Genomic DNA, 21,124 nt, shown 5'->3' with positions numbered 1-21,124 from the left:
GTGTAAATCATAAGAACCAAGGTTCCACGAGAAGGGCCTTATTTTGGTGAATGTTTATTAGCGTACTCAACCCAAAAACTGACCTCATTCGTGTACTTGGAGTGCTTGTTATCCTGGATTGCAGGAAGTCTGGGAAGCAGTGTGTGGCGCCATATTTGACGTTCGAAAATCGATTTGAACACTTTATCTTTAAATTTTATAAACTTTTCATCACGTTTTTAACTGTTTATCTTAATAAAACGACGGTTGAGGTAGACTACCAATGGAAAACCGCGTCTCGAGGAGGTTTTCCGCGCTATCGAAGCACTATACAGTGGGCAAAATTCAGAAGGCTCAAAAGCTGCATCAAAATGGCTGGAAAATCTTCAGAATTCGGTATGTTTCGTGATGGCGATATTTTTGCCTATATGAACACAATTTTACAAGCAATGGTACTATTATAAAGTTTCAAGTCAAAGCAATTTTACGAGGAATTTAATGAGGAATGCAAATTTTACAATTGCATTACCAGTACGGCCATAGGTGAATTCTGATCACATTTTGTCTTTCAAAAGTTGTGAAAACATAAAATTCAATGCCAAAAAAGAAATATTATCAATGTTTATTTATTTTTTATACACTGTAGAGTATATTTGTATTTCCTGAGTGCACAATAATGAACTTGTTAGTCAAATCAATCATGCAGGTTTAGAGTAATAGTTTCTGTGTTATGGTTTTATAGTTTATTGTGTTATAAAGTTTTGTGAAATTTTGTTAACTTGAAGCCATAGCATAGCCAAAATTTTGTGTATGAACTTATTACAATGTTTTCAACATAGAGGGGTAATCTACCACACTTTCTTTGATCACAAACTCTTTTGATTCCATTGCTCCTATGCCTACAGACTACAACTCGTATTATATGAACATCATTATGAGAACTCATGCTTTGATTACTGTATTACAACACCATTTCAAATTTCTATTAACAATCTTTAAACTTCAATTTATGTTTTTTTTGTATTAAGATTTTTGCTTGGGAAATCGCTGACCAATTACTGACTACAAAACAAAGTGAAACAAGCTGCTTCATTGGTGCTCAAACCATGAGAACCAAGGTGGGCGACTTTTCCTAAGCGCATTGCTTAACATACACTTTTTTGTGGTATTCATAGTTAAATCATGATAATTTATGTCTAGATTCAATATTTCTTCCATGAACTTCAACCAGTTCAGTATGAGGTATGTGAACAAGTGTCAGATGAGAATGGTTTAAATATATGTAGCAAAAATTATGTACTGTGCAAATTTATCAACATACATTACTTGTATGTTTTTTATGGTATGGAAAATAGTGTAAATACTTTGAAGTCAAATTTTTAATTCAGAGCTTAAAGAACTCGCTTTTGGACCATGTGACACAGCTTCATAATTCAACGCAAGCAATTTTGACTCAGGTATCTCTTGTTTTGATAGAATATGTAAAATGAGTTGGTCCGTTTTGCATTTAAATAGTAATGGCTCTTTATTTTTATGTTTGCACTTATATATGCACTTGGCATTTTATATTTTTAAGCTTTGTCTGGCCATCGCTGATCTTGCCATTCAAATGCCGCAGTGGCCAAGTCCAGTAAAGGATCTTGTAGAGAGGTAAACTTCGATATTTTTCTGTGTAGAGCCATGCAACATTTTTTATATGACTCTAAACAGGACATTTGCTGGCATGCTAACTCATCTCTACATTGCAGATTCAGCAAAACAATGGAAATGATTCCTGCTCTGTTAGAATTGCTGCAATACTTAGCAGAAGAGGTGAAAACATAACCCTTTGAATGTTTTTGAATATACATGCATTTGTTGAATATACATGTGTATTTATTTATTGAATTGAACAGGTGAAGAGCGAACATCTGCGTATCGGAGCAAACAGACGTGAGGAAGTTGGTAATCAACTTCGCCAGTCCTCTATTGTCGTTATTCAGTTATTGGTTGGTATTATTTACCACCTTACTAAACGTTTTAAAGTAAATGGAGTATCGTTACATGTTTGTAAATGTAGATCGTCCAGGTTTGTATAGTCCTGAGAAGGACTGTTTTTGTTGTTGTTGACTGACCTTTCGACAACCTTAGCGGTAGTCATCTTCAGAGTCAAAAGGACAACCTTAGCGGTAGTCTGTCTCTGAAGATGACAACCTTAGCGGTAATCAACAACAACAAAAACAGTCCTTCTCAGGACTATACCGACCTGGACGATCTACATTTACAAACATGTTATTAAACGTTTGTTGATGTTATTTTCATTTTCCTAAAGCTTTAAGCTCATTGCCTAATACATTGTTGCTTTTCTTCAGAACGCGTGCATTGAGCAATGTTCTAATAAAGAACAAATACGTATGAAGGTGAGTTTTCTTTTTGACGTATACATTTGTACGCGTTTGTGCATATTTTATTACATTTGAATGGTTTTTGTTATTGAATCATTATCGTAATATCGTTTCATCTTTTCCTGTAGATATTTTCTTGTTTTGGCGGTTGGCTTTTACTCGGAGCTTATCCTCCGAACGAAATTATGAAAAGCCGTCTTCTGCCTGTTTTGTTTGAAACTCTGGTTAGTTTACTTATTTTAACACGAGCAAAGTAACTGCTATGATACATGTAGTCCAGATGTAATTGTTTTACAGTATATTGGTTTTGTAAACAATTCTCCTCTAACTTCCCGACCTATGAAGTTACCTGTAACTTACATGAAGTAACCCGTCCTTTCTGCTCACGTTGCGCGTTGTCGAAATATAAGTCTGCAAGTTAGCTTTGTTGTTTTGACCGTCCTCCTTAGGTGGACGAAAAGGCAAGTGATAACCTGCAGGAAGTAGCTGCTGATGTCATATGCAATGCTGTCTATTCTGTTGGGGTGCGTACGTAAATATATCTTTTATTGATTTAGCCATCATCCAAGAAAAAGGAACAAAGAGAAGAGTTCTTCTAGTGCATGTGATTAACATAGTGGCATGCAGTCAATTTACTCACCAGGAGCCGGTTGCACGAAGCCTGGATAGCGTTATCCATTCGATAGCAAGTTTTTTTAAACTTTTATAAAACCTTTTAAAAAGCAAAAAATATAAGATTCGAACAGAACAATCGCTGAAATAGAATATTGTTTCGAAGATTACGAAACTGCTTTGTCGTATGAAAAATATAAACACCTTTTTTACAAGTTTGAAAATTTTTGCTATCCAATGGATAACGCTATCCAGGCTTCGTGCAACCGGCCCCAGGTTGAACGCTTAGGTAACTTATAATACAGCGTTCACTTCACTTAGTTTATCGACCACTTGCTCAGCCAAGTGGTCTACTCATTCTTCCGTATACCACATGATTAAAACCCTCTGGCTTACTTCTTCTGTAGATGTGAAATATACTACATAACCCCTCCATACCTTATATTGGATGCCTTTTTCCCGAAAGCGAGTGTACGGTTTGGAAACTTCTCCAGAACTCCGTAAAAAATACTCTGAGACTTTTGAAAGTTTTTAAATTTCAGAATTCTGAAGAAAGCTCAAAGTTTTTCTCTTAAAGTTTCGCAATGTTTTTGATAGTAGCTCGTGTAGCCATTCCACACAGGTCCCTTTTCCCATCATCCAGATATCTGTTTATGAGATCAATGTCAAGATCTTAATTGTGCCACCGGCAAAACTTGTTCTCAATGCAAGTCGCATGCACCTTATTGTCATCTTAGTCTGCAGTGTTGAGCTGATTTTCTTTGATTATTGTTAGGATATAGATCCAGAGTCTCCGATGGCGCGAGCACTTTCATCCGAAGTGTTAAAGCTTGTGCCCATGTACGAAAAGGCAAAAAATAACGGAGACGATGACAGGTTTCGTTCGTTTTATTCACATTTTGGTGCCTTCGTCAAATCATTTATTGCTGAACGCCTTTTTGTAGGTGTTTAAATTTTTGTCGTATCTTCACGGAACTTGCCGAATTCACTTTGGATGCTGTCATTGCAAGAAATAGCTTAGTAAGTCCTCGCTTAGTAAGTGTGTCTTAACGAAGATCATTTTTTCATCGAGGGTCTAGAGAAATTGGGGGGATCTGTGCATTGTTTCCAGGGCTCCTGTGACGTCATTTTACCACGTCAACATTTTCACAAAATGCCTCTTTCATTGACTTTAACATTTTTGTGAAAAAAATGCTTGACTTTGAGCGCTCTCTGTTGCAGCTCCCTCCCACCCTAAAGGGGGACATGCAAAATGACCCCTCTGTCTCTCTTTCTTTTGCTGTGCGCTTGATATGCATTGTAGTGAAAATTATGAGATGTATTTATTTCTTTGTAGCATACGTTAGATTTACAGATTGTGCAAGTTATGGTCAACGGACTTCAACATCGCGAATATGAGGTACTCTATACTTTATGTTATATTTTTCTTCGGGGAGGGGCACCGAGATAAGGCCTGGTGACAACTGTCACATGAAGACGAATTTTTATCAAGCCATGTAGTTATGTGGGCTTTTCTTTTCTCACCTAGGTGGCCGAGGTAACTTTCAATTTCTGGTACAGCTTGTCCGAAGCGATCTATAGAGAGAATCTGCCGCCGGAAAAGAACAATTTTGAGCCATATTACAGGGAACTATTTCAACAGCTTTGCCTTCGGTGCAAGCTCGATAACGACACGGTATGTTGAGTAAATAGTCAACCTTGCATATTTTTTTTAATTGGTGCAATTCAACAAGGGGATGACCATGTTAACGAGTGATAACTTTCCCGCGTAAAGTTTACTAACAGGTCGTTGATTGGGTGATCATGTAATTTAATTATGTTAATTATTTAGAGGTGATATAAGCACATTGGCATTGTTGATTTATAGATGTAGAAGCACATGTATTTTACTTTTGTATTTTGTTCATTAAACGTTTCAACATATATCGCTTTCGTTTGCTCGGTGGATGAATGTTTAATAGACCATTGGTTCTTCAAGTAATCATTTGTTCTGTCTATTGTTATCTTTTGTATCTTGTACCGTGTTAGGATTAATATATTATATATATACTCTGATGATGGCTTTGGAATAAAGTCGAAACACGGTGCCATCCAGTAAACTGCTATAGTGGCGAGAATCTCTCGTCCATACGCATTTTAAAAGAGATTTGACTCGTCTCCAATCCCTGTGGGCTTGGTAGCTCAACAGGTAGAGCGGCGGACTAGTATCCCGAAGGTGCGAGTTCAAATCTCGTCCAAGTCACATGTTTTTCATGTGCATATTAAAAACCGTGTTAGGTTTAATGTATTATGATAAAGATATAGTATTATTGTATCGTTGTGATATATTTTTGTGTGGTTTTCGTCATCTTGACATGTGTGTTTGTTATTCTTTTGCTTCAACATAAAGAAAACGAACAATTTTGACTTAAATGGTCTTTAGGTTTGCATACCAAACGAAAACGACGACTTCACCGCGTTTCGTGAAAGAGTTGTAGAGCTTGTGAAGGATTCTGCTTTTCTAATTGGCTCTGACACTCTGTTTTTTCAGGTAAATGTCTATGAATTTGTACATAGAAATTGGCTTGTTTAATTTTTCTCTCTCTCTCGTCTGTCTTAATCGGTATTGTTATTGCTGGATTTAAATCTCTAAATCTTTGCCTTTTTTTGTCGATATCCAAAATATTATGTACAAAATATTTTTCTCGTATCGTTACGTTCTAACTTTTATGCCTATGTAATTTTTGGGAGGTTTGAGGAAAAGAGAGAAAAATTGTATAAGTTTAAAAACAGTCGAAGTTTTTATTTAACATAATTTATTGAACATTTTTCGTGCTGCTTTTTCATTGGTTAATTGACTTCGGCAATAAATGCAGAACACATCAGTGGGCAAAATAGGAGTTTTAGGAAAAACCCCAAAATTGAGAAAATATGAATTAGTCGAAAAAGTTAGCAAGGTGACGATATTTTGTAACAGTCGTCTTTTGACAGATGTTTTCACCCCCTCACCCCACCCCCCCACTGTGATAGACCCAATTGTCCTCGTTTTGATTTTGATTGCTTCCGTCATGAAATGAATATTTTGAATAATTGTATTTGTTTTAGGTACGGGTCTTTTTCATGGAGAAGATGTCCTGTTTAAAGATGTATTTATATTATTATAATATTATTCGTATAATTACTATTGTTTAGCTCTGTGAGACTGTTATACGAGAATACGGAAAGGTTCCTTGGCAGGATGTCGAAGCAAAGTTGTTCATAATGGCTGCCGTCTCTCCTAATGTTCGATCGTAAGTTTTTACGTCAGCAAAATTCTTTGTTATACATGTTAAAAAACGACCATGCATGCACATTCTGTCATGTCGATGGCGGCATGTCAATCTCTCCTGCCTGAACAGCCGTTATTTTTATCGCACAATTTGGGAACTTTCAACGCACTTTGTGATGTATATTATGGCTTTAGGTATTGATGATATATATATGTTTAAGGAATTAGGTGAAATGCCGCCATTTTTTGTCATCATCAACTGCGCAAATCGAACTTGAATGTAAATCTCAAATACCGACTTTATTCACTTACTTTTCTCAGGAACAATCTGGACACGGTTGCAACTCTTATCAATCTTATCTTCAATAAACCCGATATACCCTCTCACGTTGTTGTCAAGTATACAGCGATAAGGTTAATAGGAGAGCTGGCGGCGTGGATTGATAAAAATCCACGTGTATTAGGTAAAACTCTTTTCTCTTTATGGATTGTTCGATTGTTCTTCACGTCTATGAAGTGAATCTGTAATCATGATATAGTACAATCCTGCTAAAGGAATTCGATATATATGTATATATTCCACTTTTTGAGGATATTCCCTTCACTCTTCAGTTTATTTGTGCTTTACGTGCGTCATATTTTGTGACTTTCCTGTAGACTTGGTGCTGCAAACTTTATACACTGGCCTTAAGACTAAGAATCTTTCAACCATATCCGCGTTGGCACTGCATAAAGTGTGTTCGTCGTGTGACCAAAAGATGGCCCAACATTTTAACATTTTATTAGAAATAGTTCAAGTGATCGATTCGTTATCAATTTCCAATGGAGCCGTACTCGAATTCTTTCAAGGTATTAATGTTTTCTTCAAAATGAATGGTTTGATCCTGGGAGTATTGTTGGATGTACGTATGTTTACATGAAAAGTTTTATCTTTACTGCACAAATAAATGTGTGCCATTTGTTGTTTAGGAGTTGCCCGAGTTCTCTCCCGATTGCCGCCACAGGAAATCAAAGAAGGAGTTAAGCAATTATGTGTTCAGCAGGTTCAACTTCTCGCTCAGTTGCTTGGGGGACAAAACGGAAGTCATTCTAAACCGATTTTGTATCTAGACAGAATAGCGACAATATTTAGGTAAGCACTTCGTGCCTTTGAACGTGTACACGTGCTCACTAGGAGCTTGCTCTCGACAGAACAGCGACAATATTTCGGTAAGCACTTCGTGCCTTGCAACGTGTTCACGTGCTCACTAGGAGCTTGCTCTCGACAGAATAGCGACAATATTTCGGTAAGCACTTCGTGCTTGGGAACGTGTTCACGTGCTCACTAGGAGCTTGCTCTCGCGAAAATTTTTCAACTAGATGAGATATAGGGAAGTGTCATACAGAATCCTTTTGTTAACTTGAGATGAATAATATAAAAATATGACAGCGAATACACTAGATGGTGTACCAAGCGATTAATGTGACTGATGATCGATTGATCAATGTGATCGATGATCAACCGATTAGTCGATTGACTAGTCGGCATTAGACTCAAAATAATGTATTTAGCTCCTACCGCGTACTTCGAAATTAATCATCTTTTATTTTCATGACAGATATACTGAGGTGAAAACAAAAGATGGTGAAAGTCATCCCTGTTTCAGTATCGTCCAAGAGGTAACATTTTTTACCAACTTTATTCTAAGAATAAATGATAGTTAGCACAGTTGTAGAACCGAGAAAGCTTAAAACAAAGAAACACAATCATTTACGTTTCGGGTAATGCTTTGAATTGTTTCTATAATTCTTGATTTTCTCCAACACAAAAGGTTTGGCCAGTTCTATCCATGACCTTCAAAAAATGTCAAACCGACGTGCCAACGATGGAACGCTGTTGCAGGTACGATATTCGAGAAACATATTTTTGGTTAAAACAAATTCCGAAGAAGCAAGACATCTTGAGATTGCAAAATATGCATCAAAACAAGACGAGAAGTGAACTGTAAATTTTCGACTTTATTTCGTCTTGTCGTCAGTTCACTTCTCGTCTTGTTTTGATGCATATTTTGCAATCTCAAGATGTTTTGCTTCTTCGGAATTTGTTTTATACTATATTCCTCTAAATTGTCGGCTGGTCATGATTGCTAGTTAAAGTATATGAGCAATGTGGCGGTTTGTAGCGCTGTTTACGGTCGCTCATCGTCGTTGTACCTTACTTAGATGTGTTCGTTTTGTGATACGTTGTCTTGGTAAGCATTTCATTCCTCTCCTTGGTGATTTGGTCAGTCAGATGGTCGAGGTGTATACAACTACACATCATTCATGTTTCTTGTACTTGGGAAGTGTTTTAGTCGACGAGTTTGGAACAAATAAACAATGCGTTCCTGGTCTTATACAAATGCTTGAGGTATTGGATGTGGGAACTTGTATCATCCCAAAACGTCATGTAACATCGCAAATAGGACGTTTGCCAGAAGCCTCCTGTCGCTCACGTGAAATATTATTTTAGGCGTTTTGTCCACCGACTTTTGCGCTTTTATCGAGTACCGAATCATTTGTACAGCATCCAGATACCATAGATGATCTTTTTCGACTTTGTACAAGGTTTGTCGTAATTTGTAGTTGTACGTTATTTGCAAATAAGACATCACTCGGTTTTTTTTTGTGTGAAAGATCCGTATGTTGCTTTTTTTGCCATTTAAGATGCGTTCAAACGTGTCCGGTGGAGTTTTTAGGCAGTCTGGCTGCTGACAATCTAATCAAATATGGCGTGGCAACGTCTACGTTATCACATCGAGAGGCAAACGCGTCCGTGATGACGTTTTTCCGCGATCTCATTCGTGGTCCCAGTGATACAGGATTTGATTCTTCCATTTTGAGAAATCTAATCACGCAAGTACTTGCCAAACACGGACAAGAAATTATGATAGGTACGCATGTGCAGATACCTAGACAGTTTTTTTTTCAAATGAAAATGGGGCTCTCTTTAGACCAGGGGTCTCCAAACTTTACAGCCAGAGGGCCACATGAACTTTCATCCAGCTTGTTGAGGGCCGACGAATCGTATACCGCTGGTCAAAGAGCGAATATTTTAATAAAACGAAGTACATAACACAAGCTTCTTTAGTTAAGAAAATATTTATTCAAAATTTAAAGGTTAAATTTCAACCAAGTGTAATATCATAACAAAATCACAATTAGTCTGTTCAGTTTTCTCAATGTGAGTGGTGAAATTGGCTTTCTTAATTGTCTCTGCGGGCCGGATTGAGAGGCCCAACGGGCCGCATCTGGCCCGCAGGCCGTAGTTTGGAGACCCCTGATCTAGACGATACAAAAGTGCTTCTCTTATTTAATGTTATCATTGTGAAAGCTTTAAAGTCCACTTCAATGCTTTATTTCAACATTAAACGAGACAAGGAAAGCAGGCAATTCTTGTTTGTCATGAAGTCCATCAATTCTTTTGTTCATGATGCATAAAACAGTAAATGGGACAGTTGTATTGTAAAAGATATCCACAAGTGAAAAATATATGAACATGTTAAAGGTTTTCCTAAAGTATATGCCAAAGATGCAGAAGTTGTTTGAACCTTAGCACAATCCTTGGATCCTTAGTTTTTTATGATCGACTCGATTAAGAAAGAGCCACATTATTTGCCCACGCGGATCTTGGTCGTATGTAAATAGTTACTCTTTATTGTAATACAGGTTTGGTTCAAGCGTGTGCTGGAAAAATCCCTTCGTATATGGTTCCTGGTGTCGGGGAAGTGGTTTGGGAAATGTTCCAATGGAATAAAGAGGTTTGTAGCTATATTCATGAAGAAAAAGACCATTCGTTACATGTCCTTTATTATCCTATTTTAGCCTTCTTTGGGTGAATGACGATTTGTTAAAGCATGCATGATGTCCCTTACTATACTATTTTAATTTGTCCTTCTTTGATTACGTAACGTTTACAGCATGTTTAATGTTCTTGGTTATGTTCTTTTCGTGTGTATCAGCAAGCGAGTATCTGGCTAGTAAAAGCATTGGAGATGCTACCCACACAAGCCGTCAGCGGGGCAACTATAATCACGAAACAACAGATTTTTGACTTTCATCAAGAGGTCACAAGGTAATCATACCAAAGTGTTGAGGACAAAAGGGGGGTGGGGTGGGGTAGGATTGAATTAAGTCGTGGTTTTTTAATGTTTTGTTTACCGAGTGGGAATATTGCGCAGTGTCTTTTGAAGTTACGTACAAATGCTGCGTCAACAAAAAGCTGAAATTTATGACAAAACTTGCTTGGTATTAATCTAATTATTAGTTGAATAACGAGTAGAGCTACCAATCAACTTAAATCGTTTGCAATAGAATACCAGTATGATTGTACTTATAATATTTAGTGCCGATGCATGCAAGTTTGTGGCAAGGTCAGCCCGAGCGTTTTCCAGACTATACGAATAAACCACATTGGATAAGCAGCGTCTGTTGAAATGATGGATCTATGAGGTGCAGATCGCGCAATACCTAGCTCGAGGTTTTGGTGCGATGGAATAACGGATCAAGTTAGTTACAGGTTGACTATGAGGACATGCATGTGAAAGGCTTTATGAATATGGGTAAGTGTCTGCTTGAATGCTAGAGAAACAATTTTAAGGAAAATTTTAATGCAACATTTTAAATTTTTTGTCGATGTCTATATTTTGTGTAAAGAAGAAGAGAATTTGTGAATTATATGAAAAGTTTGATGAGAATGCTACCGTATGATGCACAAGCAGCTTTTTCTGCCGTTGATCGTTTTATATTTCGAATGTGTAACTTCTATCCCTCGTATGATATACAGGCAGTCAAATTGCTCGGCGAAAAAAATTTTCATATGAACAAGTGGCAAAACATTATATGTAAGTTACACTACAGAAAAATGATAATGTATTTAACGACTGGCGAATCTTTCTCCTGCTTTAGTTACAGCTTTGCATCGATCAGACATGCTGTATGTAAAGTATACCAACTTTAGTAGTGGATGTTTATCATCGCTATAGAGCATTACTAGTCAAAAGCCTGACTTAGCTGTTGTTTTTGACTGCTTGCGTATGATACCATTGGTATTATCTTGTCATCAATAAACCGATTTCGATTTATACCTTACGAATGCTTTTAGTTTCAATTAGTTTAATTGCTCTAAACGGTTTGTTTGATGAATTTGTTGAAAAGTTACCATTTTTTAACGAGTTTGTGGCGTTATCGAATTAGTGTGTTTTTACAAACTAAACTGAATTATGGATTCAACGCGAATAACGATGATCCTTTAGCTTTCCAGCTGTATCTAAAATGTGTGTTGTAGATGATTTTCTACACAATTCATCGATGCACTATTCATCGATGTTCATATATTTTTGTATGTCAAGGTTTAGCACCATGATAATTGAGTCTAAAGTAGGTGATGAAGACATCCAGAGTATATGAGAAGAAGCAGAAGACGAGATTTGTAAAAACAAGCTTTAAGTATTTCCACTGTGTATTTCCACCATGGGCCTCGAAAATAACAGAGATAACAGCATGTTCGTTCTAACATCGACAATCCCAAAGAGACGGTCTACTCCACGATTTGTGCTTTGCAATTGAAAATATTTGTTATTCTCTAAGCACTATCGAGTCACGTTTGAGAAAATTACAAACTAGCCGAGTTTTTTCAATTCTAAATTTCAAAACCTTAGACGAATGAAAAGAGAAGGCAAAAGTTTAAACGAAAACAGTAACTGAGAATAATGATGAGCAATGGCGCTGTGTAACTTTTATAGCAAAAGATTACTGAGAAGATAGACTACATGAGACGGAGTATTTTGCTTTGAGAAGTTGGTTGTTGATTAAGCTTAATCCGGCTTTACTCGAGTTTAGACTGCATTGCTCCCAACAGCGAGGTATGTGACTTATGGTATGCGAGGTATGCGAGGTATGTGACTTTTTTTATGGATTTTAACGTCTTGATTCGAGGGAAATTCCTTTTTGAAGAGAACCATATATTTTGTACAATTTGTTTAAGGAAGCGATCGAGACAAACAAATCCGAGCGACTAACAACGTAATACTCAAATTGCTTTTCTGTCTAATAAACTTATTTAACATCTTATCCACTACATGGTTGTTAATGCAACCTTATAAATGTTAGAATTTTCGAACTAATTGCATCATGTTTAAATATGTACTGCTTAAGACCTCTTGCCATTTCTTTGGATACTTGTCATGTATGTATCTGCATACAGTTTGCCGTGCGTGCCATTTTTTACTTTCCCATTGGAAAAATTGGTGCTTCCATTGCAGGTGCAAGGCCAGGTGTTAGGCGTTGGAAAGGATTTGTCAGACTTTGCGATGCTACAAAAATGGAAGTAAATTGGTGTATTTTTCCTTTTTTAATAAATACCTCGTAGAGATAGCAATTGATGCTCATCTGCACCAATTTTCACTTCAATACGTATCAAAAATGATGGTTAACCAAGGTTGATCAATGTCAATGGCGGAAAAAGAGGATCAAGCAGTGGATCGAGAGATGTTCAATAAGGTACATCACGTACTTTAGGGAATACCTATGTATGTGAGACTGGTGTGACTTGGTTGCTAAGCTACGTAAGCCTCGCGGGCTTTTTCAAACTTTAAAAATTTGAAGTTGCTTTGCAGTAAAGCGCGCTCTTTGTCATTAAATTTCCTATTTTTTTCATCCGATAGTGTGAAATGGTGTTTGCCTTAAACTCTTTAGTTTTCAAGTTCGACAACCTGCATAAGGCAGAATAGTCTATACCTACCCGTCTACTGAAGAATATTATGGACAAGTATTCAAGAATTTATTGTGGCTTTCTCCTTCGAAGCCGACGAGTAATTTCAAATACTTACGCATTAGTTGACTACCAACTGACATTGACCTGCGGGCAACGGATGGTGAAGTCAAATACATAAGTGGGCTCCGCATTGCCACAGGAGCTGATGCAATGGAAGATGAGGCAAAGTTTGGTACAAGAGAAGGATGTGTTACCATTCCCGGGAAGCCAGCCATTAAACGGCCAACAGGACTAGCTAATATTGCTTGACGTTTTGAACGGCTTTTCTTTTCTGGAATCTTGTGCTGTGTAAGGTATTTAACTTGACATTACTTTTCTAGCATGACAATAATTCATTGGGATGTATTTGAGATTGGGTCTGTCATCAGTTTCAACTTTCAAGCTTGGGGGTATTGGTGGTGGTGATATTGGGAACTGCGGGGGGGTAGGGAGGGGATTCTACACTCCTCATGATTCTGGTGTTTCAATATTTTGAAAGTAGCAGGCATCTTAAAGAAAGTCCACTGCAGCACTTCTATTAAAATTACTATTAATTTAAAACTTTCTATTAGAACTCTGGCCGACAATGATATTCAAAGTATTCAGTGTAAATAGCAGAGTTTTAATGAAACTTCTGTGGTTGTGTACTGTTGACTTGTATGGAATGAGCAATGTCTGGTGCTACTGTTTTCACACAGCCATGTGACGTGTTTGCACCAAGCCATGCTGTATAATTGCACAGGTGTATGTAATACTTTAACATGCAGTTTGCACACAGCCATGTGACGTGTTTGCACCAAGCCATGTTGTATAATTGCACAGGTGTATGTAATACTTTAACATGCAGTTTGCACACAGCCATGTGATGTGTTTTCACAAAGCAATGTTGTATAATTGCACAGGTGTATGTAATACTTTAACATGCAGTTTGCACACAGCCATGTGATGTGTTTTCACAAAGCAATGTTGTATAATTGCACAGGTGTATGTAATACTTTAACATGCAGTTTGCACACAGCCATGTGATGTGTTTTCACAAAGCAATGTTGTATAATTGCACAGGTGTATGTAATACTTTAACATGCAGTTTGCACACAGCCATGTGATGTGTTTTCACAAAGTAATGTTGTATAATTGCACAGGTGTATGTAATACTTTAACATGCAGTTTGCACACAGCCATGCGATGTGTTTTCACAAAGCAATGTTGTATAATTGCACAGGTGTATGTAATACTTTAACATGCAGTTTGCACACAGCCATGCGATGTGTTTTCACAAAGTAATGTTGTATAATTGAACAGGTGTGTGTAAAGTGGAAATGGGTTTTGCTTTTCTCTTTTAAAAATTAACAAAAGTACCAATAAAAATATCTATCACTTAAAGTGCCAAAGCATCACTCAACTAAAATATTTTCTGTTTGATTTTTATTATGCTGAAACTGTAACTTTAACTGCTTTGTTGTTTGATGAAGCAAATGTCATTCAGGATGTGCAATACAGTCATTACAAGCTCATTTTAAATTAAGAAATTTTCAGGTTGTTTGGTTTTAGAAAATGATGTTACTCTCATGCCAGCTTGTGCACACGATGACATTGATAAATTTGTGATTTTAATTGCCTCGTTAGAGATAAAATAAATTACCTTAATGTCTAATGATGCCATGGCATGACCAGGAAATCCTAATGTTGAGAAACCAGGATGTGTGATAAGATGTGTAGGAAAACTACCTGGTCCCGCTACTGGTCCAATTGGACCATGTCCAAGTGCTAGTCCCGTATGTCCCGGACGGACTAGTACTTGTCTCTTTGAAGTTGAGTCAGCTGGAACTTTTCCCTACAACAAGGTGTTAGTATGGTTTTATGCCAGCAGCAATTAAACAATTGTTTTCCTTCAGACTTTGAGTGCTATTTACAACAAACAACTTTAGCTACTTTTCTCTGACACACTACACTTCTCTTCTTTTGACAACTGTGCTATGAGGTATGAGTTAAAGTTTCTTCTCAGTGGAAATCCTGTGATACTGTACTTACATGGTGAGGCTAGCTGCTAATACAGTACTTGCAAATAGCTGGTCTTACAATGCAAGTTTTACAATGTAAAACGAAATTACCTTTTTCACATCAGCAGTTGCAATTGCATGACCAGGATATGCCATTGTTGAGTATCCTGGATGTAAAACGGGGTGTCCTACTTGTCCAGGGTTGGCAGAATAACCAAAAGGAGTACCAATGTCACCAGTATCATGACTTGGCAATCCAATCATTTGCCGAGGCACTTTGGATCTACCAAACACATGTGGTACATGTGGTACATTTGGTACGACTGGTGCTATTCCATTGTGTGATTGCAAAGGATCTAATGCACCCATGCCTCCAAGACCATAGCCTAACCTGTAGTTGTCACCACTGGCATAACCGTATCCTAAATGAATGGTCTGTTTCTTGGAAGGGATGTACCCACGCTTTTGCCCTTTTTTGCTTGAACTAACAGCAGAGCGTACCGAAGGAAACGTTTTCATCCATGGAAAGCGGGTAGGATATGTGCCAAACCCAGATCCTGGAGAACCCAAGCCTACTGTTGATGGTCCTTGATAACTGTCCAACCCTAAACCTAATCCTCCCATACACCCAGCTATACCACATTTCTTTAAAGTTTTACTTTTACCAATCTTTGATTTACTCACAACACCAAAACTGTATGGACCTAACCCTGGATATACCCCCAAAGCATAACCTCCCCACCAGGGTGCCCGAGCATATGGCCCAAAGCCGGCATTAAATCTGTTTCTCAGAGAAGCAAATGGAGCATGTGCAATGGGGCTGTCACAAAGATGGCGTCTGCTAGTTTTCCCGTTTTTATCGACTTTTGAACGATAGAATGTGCCACATCCACCAAAGCCTAGACCAAAGCCGTATCCTGGACCGTACAACCCGCCCAGTCCTCCTAATCCGTACCCTCCTAATCCCAATCCGTATCCTCCAAATCCTAATCCTCCCCATCCTAATGGATAACCTAAACCATATCCATTCAAGCTGCCAAAGCATCGTTTGGATTTAGCTTTATTTTTATCACAAGCATAAACTAATTCGCGTTTTGCCTTTCCATCTTTGCCTATTTTTGACTTATATGCAAATCCACATCCTCCACAACCCAGACCTAATCCATATCCTGAACCGTATAACCCACTGTATCCTGGACCGTACAACCCGCCCAGTCCTCCTAATCCCAATCCGTATCCTCCAAATCCTAATCCTCCCCATCCTAATGGATAACCTAAACCATATCCATTCAAGCTGCCAAAGCATCGTTTGGATTTAGCTTTATTTTTATCACAAGCATGAACTAATTCGCGTTTTTCCTTTCCATCTTTGCCTATTTTAGACTTGTATGCAAATCCACATCCTCCACATCCTAGACCTAATCCATATCCTGAACCGTACAACCCACCCAGTCCTCCTAATCCGTACCCGCCTAATCCCAATCCGTATCCTCCTAATCCCAACTGTACCCTCCATATCCTAATCCTCCCCATCCTAAAGGATAACCTATACCAATTCCATTCAAGCTGCCAAAGAATCGTTTGCATTTAGCTTTATTTTTATCACAAGCATAAACTAATTCGCGTTTTTCCTTTCCATCTTTGCCTATTTTAGACTTGTATGCAAATCCACATCCTCCACATCCTAGACCTAATCCATATCCTGAACCGTACAACCCACCCAGTCCTCCTAATCCGTACCCGCCTAATCCCAATCCGTATCCTCCTAATCCCAATCCGTACCCTCCATATCCTAATCCTCCCCATCCTAAAGGATAACCTATACCAATTCCATTCAAGCTGCCAAAGAATCGTTTGCATTTAGCTTTATTTTTATCACAAGCATGAACTAATTCGCGTTTTTCCTTTCCATCTTTGCCTATTTTAGACTTGTACGCAAATCCGCATCCTCCGCAACCCAGACCTAATCCATATCCTGAACCGTATAACCCACTGTATCCTGGACCGTATAACCCACCCAGTCCTCCTAATCCGTACCCTCCAAATCCCAATCCGTACCCTCCAAATCCTAATCCTCCCCATCCTAAAGGATAACCTATACCAATTCCATTCAAGCTGCCAAAGAATCGTTTGCATTTAGCTTTATTTTTATCACAAGCATGAACTAATTCGCGTTTTTCCTTTCCATCTTTGCCTATTTTAGACTTGTACGCAAATCCGCATCCTCCGCAACCCAGACCTAATCCATATCCTGAACCGTATAACCCACTGTATCCTGGACCGTATAACCCACCCAGTCCTCCTAACTGCACCTCCAAATCCCAATCCGTACCCTCCATATCCTAATCCTCCCCATCCTAAAGGATAACCTATACCAATTCCATTCAAGCCCCCAAAGAATCGTTTGCATTTAGCTTTATTTTTATCACAACCATAAACTAATTCGCGTTTTGCCTTTCCATCTTTGCCTATTTTTGACTTGTATGCAAATCCACATCCTCCGCAACCCAGACCTAATCCATATCCTGAACCGTATAACCCACTGTATCCTGGACCATATAACCCACCCAGTCCTCCTAATCCGTATCCTCCTAATCCCAATCCGTACCCTCCAAATCCTAATCCTCCCCATCCTAAAGGATAACCTAAACCATATCCATTCAAGCCGCCAAAGAATCGTTTGCATTTAGCTTTATTTTTATCACAAGCATGAACTAATTCGCGTTTTGCCTTTCCATCTTTGCCTATTTTTGACTTGTATGCAAATCCACATCCTCCACAACCCAGACCTAATCCATATCCTAAACCATATAACCCACTGTATCCTGGACCGTACAACCCGCCCAGTCCTCCTAATCCGTACCCTCCTAATCCCAATCCGTATCCTCCAAATCCTAATCCTCCCCATCCGAATGGATAACCTAAACCATATCCATTCAAGCTGCCAAAGCATCGTTTGGATTTTGCTTTATTTTTATCACAAGCATAAACTAATTCGCGTTTTGCCTTTCCATCTTTGCCTATTTTTGACTTATATGCAAATCCACATCCTCCACAACCCAGACCTAATCCATATCCTGAACCGTATAACCCACTGTATCCTGGACCGTACAACCCGCCCAGTCCTCCTAATCCGTACCCTCCTAATCCCAATCCGTATCCTCCAAATCCTAATCCTCCCCATCCTAATGGATAACCTAAACCATATCCATTCAAGCTGCCAAAGCATCGTTTGGATTTAGCTTTATTTTTATCACAAGCATAAACTAATTCGCGTTTTTCCTTTCCATCTTTGCCTATTTTAGACTTGTACGCAAATCCACATCCTCCACAACCCAGACCTAATCCATATCCTGAACCATATAACCCACTGTATCCTGGACCGTATAACCCACCCAGTCCTCCTAATCCGTATCCTCCTAATCCCAATCCGTACCCTCCAAATCCTAATCCTCCCCATCCTAAAGGATAACCTAAACCATATCCATTCAAGCCGCCAAAGAATCGTTTGCATTTAGCTTTATTTTTATCACAAGCATAAACTAATTCGCGTTTTGCCTTTCCATCTTTGCCTATTTTAGACTTGTACGCAAATCCACATCCTCCACAACCTAGACCTAATCCATATCCTGAACCATATAACCCATCAGCTAACAAACCATATCCCGGATGTAAGCCATACCCCCAGCCTCCAATACCTCCGAAACCACTATAACCTCCCCATCCACCAAAAACTGGCCATGCGCTTAGACACCTCTTTGCTTTGTTACCATTTTTATCTTTCTTACATACAAAATCCAGATCGCGCTTCATCTTACCATTTTTATCTATGTTGTTCTTGTATGCCCATGTGCAACCCCCGCAATTTAACATACCGGGCAAGTTGCCAAGACTCAAAGGTCCAAATGGGCTTCCACAACTGCCATGCCAGCATGGGCCCATACCATAACCAAGACCAACGCCTAAAGGTCCCGGATACTGGCAACCTAAACCATTACAGCCTAATCCTTGACCTAGGAATCTTTTGTTTATATCGTCCCGTTTTAAAGGAGAGTTCCCTATCTGCTGATCAGATAATGACATCATGTTATCCTGATATGAACTTCCTAAGTCCAAACCCTGTGATGGATTACTCATGGGCTTATCGGGGAATGCTACACCAAACGCATTACCGTATCCTACACCTACGGGAATATACCATTTTTTGGAGCTATCTGGGATTTGCACTTTGTTGCGGTAAAACCGTTCTGAGATTTCCGCTCCCAAACCCGATTTCCATGGTGTGTTTCCGAATGGTAAAGCTCCACGTGTTAGCCTCCCATACCCAGGGTATGCACCAAACAGGAAATTTCGTTTTGTCCCCTTTTTACCCTTTGGCACTTTGTGACGATATAACAGACCTCCATAACCGTACGGATATAAGCCATAATTCCAGGTGTTGGCTAATCCTGCTGGCCCTAATCCTAACCCTGGACCATAGACACCAAAACCAAGTGGAAACCCATGGGCAAATCCTGGATAACTAAAACTGGGATTCCAACCGAACCATCTCTTTTTTGTTTTCTTTTTGTTTTTTATCGTAAGCTTGTCGGAAGTTTCCAAATTGTCCTTTTCAAAAGCTGCTGAAGATTCACTTGGTGTATTTTTTGCGTCTTTGGTATCTGCTACATCTTCATTACTTTCTTCGTGTGTGTTCGACTTATCTTCGTTGTTTGTCGACTCTCCCTTCTTATTGGTAGTGGTGTCTTTGCCACTTTCCTGCGTGTTTGGTGGATTTTCGGAAGAAGTCGACTGATCATTGGAATCAGAGCTCCTTGATTCGTTTTTAGTAGGCCAAATCGTCCTCACTTCTGATTCGTCAGTTGTTTTTTTAGTTGTTCGCGTGACTGTTGCCCTGTCTTCGATGTCTTCGTCGAAGCTGCGTCTTTCTCGATTCAGGGCAGCACCGCGTACAAGTGTCATAACAGCGAGACACAGAACGAGCGCGACAAAGAAACGCTGCATTGTTTTATGACTTTTCCCCAGTATCTGTCTAAAAATACGATTTGAATGGCTACTGAAAGATGTTGGGATGATTTAAAGAGACTGTTTGCTGCTTAGAAAGCTTCCCGCGGATGTTGATTTGGCCCTAAAAAGTGAACTTTTTCCTAAATTTTTGGCTGCATTATATCAGCTGATAGTATACTCTTTGGGAAAGACTCTTGTACGTATGTTTGAGATCGTTGAAATTTCAATTAAATTAAGTCCCTTCTCCCCTCCCCAATCTTGAGGCCCGAATTACGCCCTTATTAACGGGCACGAAATGAGGGCACGAAAAGTGCTGTACTGGTTTCCCGATATCAAGATTAGTGGAAATACGCATCGTCTACACAATTATATTGATTTTCTAGCTCTGTTTATTTATAAAATAAGTCTTGAATGCATGAAAGATTCATATCCACACGATAATTTCATAACAACATAACATCATCGCGTTCAACTTTTCATCAAAAACAGAAATTTTTGTCGATGAAAATTGATATTTCGTACACAAAACCTCCTATCATAGGACTATGGATCGTTTTACCTTTCAGGAAGAAGAAGCCTTGTGTTTATAGTACTTTCACAATAAACGAAGTCGGTTCTTCATCGAATCACTTTGCGTTCTTTGATATTTTTGCCACCAGTGCAACGATTTTGACGATAGCCGGTAGCTTTGTTTCGCTACAATAACTCTAAATTCTTTTGCCAAAAACAATCCTGTTCCATATAGTAGTGATACCTGGCTCACCTGAACTTCTAGACAAACAACATCGCGAGCTGTTTTTTACAAATGATACAACGCAATTATATAAATCCTCTCGTGTATTTTATAGAATTACAACGCGACCGCGTTAATCCTTCCTTCGTGTATTCGTAAATTGCCTTATGTTTATAAATTGCCTCTTTTCACTTAATACATGCGGGTCGTGTGTATACATCCAGTGCGCTGTTCGATATAACGGACATTAATAAAATTTTCCCGAGCCAAACATGGCATATTGCAGAATTTTCTTAAATGTTTGCATAAGATCGCTTACAACAGCTTAGCAGCAATATAATTTCTATGCGGCAAAGCATGTTCAGTTTTTAAGATGAAATTCAGCAGCTC

General features: G+C 38.6%; 2 protein-coding genes across 2 annotated transcripts; one reads left to right on the top strand and one right to left on the bottom strand.

The window, feature by feature from the left end:
* The first annotated feature begins 149 nt into the window (after positions 1 to 149).
* Positions 150 to 10,937, top strand: LOC124439022 (transportin-3-like). Its single transcript, XM_046989216.1, has 27 exons — positions 150 to 375; positions 1,008 to 1,097; positions 1,180 to 1,221; positions 1,368 to 1,436; positions 1,556 to 1,629; positions 1,728 to 1,791; positions 1,875 to 1,967; positions 2,331 to 2,378; positions 2,492 to 2,587; positions 2,813 to 2,887; positions 3,751 to 3,851; positions 3,920 to 3,995; positions 4,312 to 4,374; positions 4,504 to 4,650; positions 5,398 to 5,505; positions 6,147 to 6,244; positions 6,544 to 6,686; positions 6,880 to 7,071; positions 7,192 to 7,354; positions 7,821 to 7,881; positions 8,034 to 8,104; positions 8,425 to 8,611; positions 8,714 to 8,808; positions 8,908 to 9,134; positions 9,910 to 10,001; positions 10,203 to 10,315; positions 10,587 to 10,937. Exons 2-27 carry the CDS (start codon positions 1,086 to 1,088, stop codon positions 10,645 to 10,647), a joined length of 2,571 nt encoding a protein of 856 aa, XP_046845172.1. The 5' UTR covers positions 150 to 375; positions 1,008 to 1,085; the 3' UTR covers positions 10,648 to 10,937.
* Positions 10,938 to 12,186: 1,249 nt separating this feature from the next.
* Positions 12,187 to 20,670, bottom strand: LOC124439204 (fibroin heavy chain-like). The gene is given in 7 exon segments (XM_046989433.1): positions 12,187 to 12,554; positions 13,071 to 13,299; positions 14,637 to 14,828; positions 15,106 to 16,512; positions 16,515 to 17,293; positions 17,295 to 20,026; positions 20,561 to 20,670. Coding segments are annotated over 6 exon segments (5,400 nt in total). The 5' UTR covers positions 19,999 to 20,026; positions 20,561 to 20,670; the 3' UTR covers positions 12,187 to 12,465.
* Positions 20,671 to 21,124: the final 454 nt, after the last annotated feature.

This window comes from Xenia sp. Carnegie-2017, unplaced genomic scaffold, assembly GCF_021976095.1.
Source record: "Xenia sp. Carnegie-2017 unplaced genomic scaffold, XeniaSp_v1 HiC_scaffold_19, whole genome shotgun sequence".
NCBI lineage: Eukaryota > Metazoa > Cnidaria > Anthozoa > Malacalcyonacea > Xeniidae > Xenia > Xenia sp. Carnegie-2017.
This window is presented reverse-complemented; position numbering and strand designations above follow the sequence as displayed.

Bases quoted from the DNA above. Each gene is read 5' to 3' on its own strand.
- LOC124439022 (XM_046989216.1), top strand. The intron at 4,651-5,397 runs GTATGTTGAGTA...AATGGTCTTTAG, and splicing joins GCAAGCTCGATAACGACACG to GTTTGCATACCAAACGAAAA. The intron at 8,612-8,713 runs GTATTGGATGTG...ATATTATTTTAG, and splicing joins GTCTTATACAAATGCTTGAG to GCGTTTTGTCCACCGACTTT.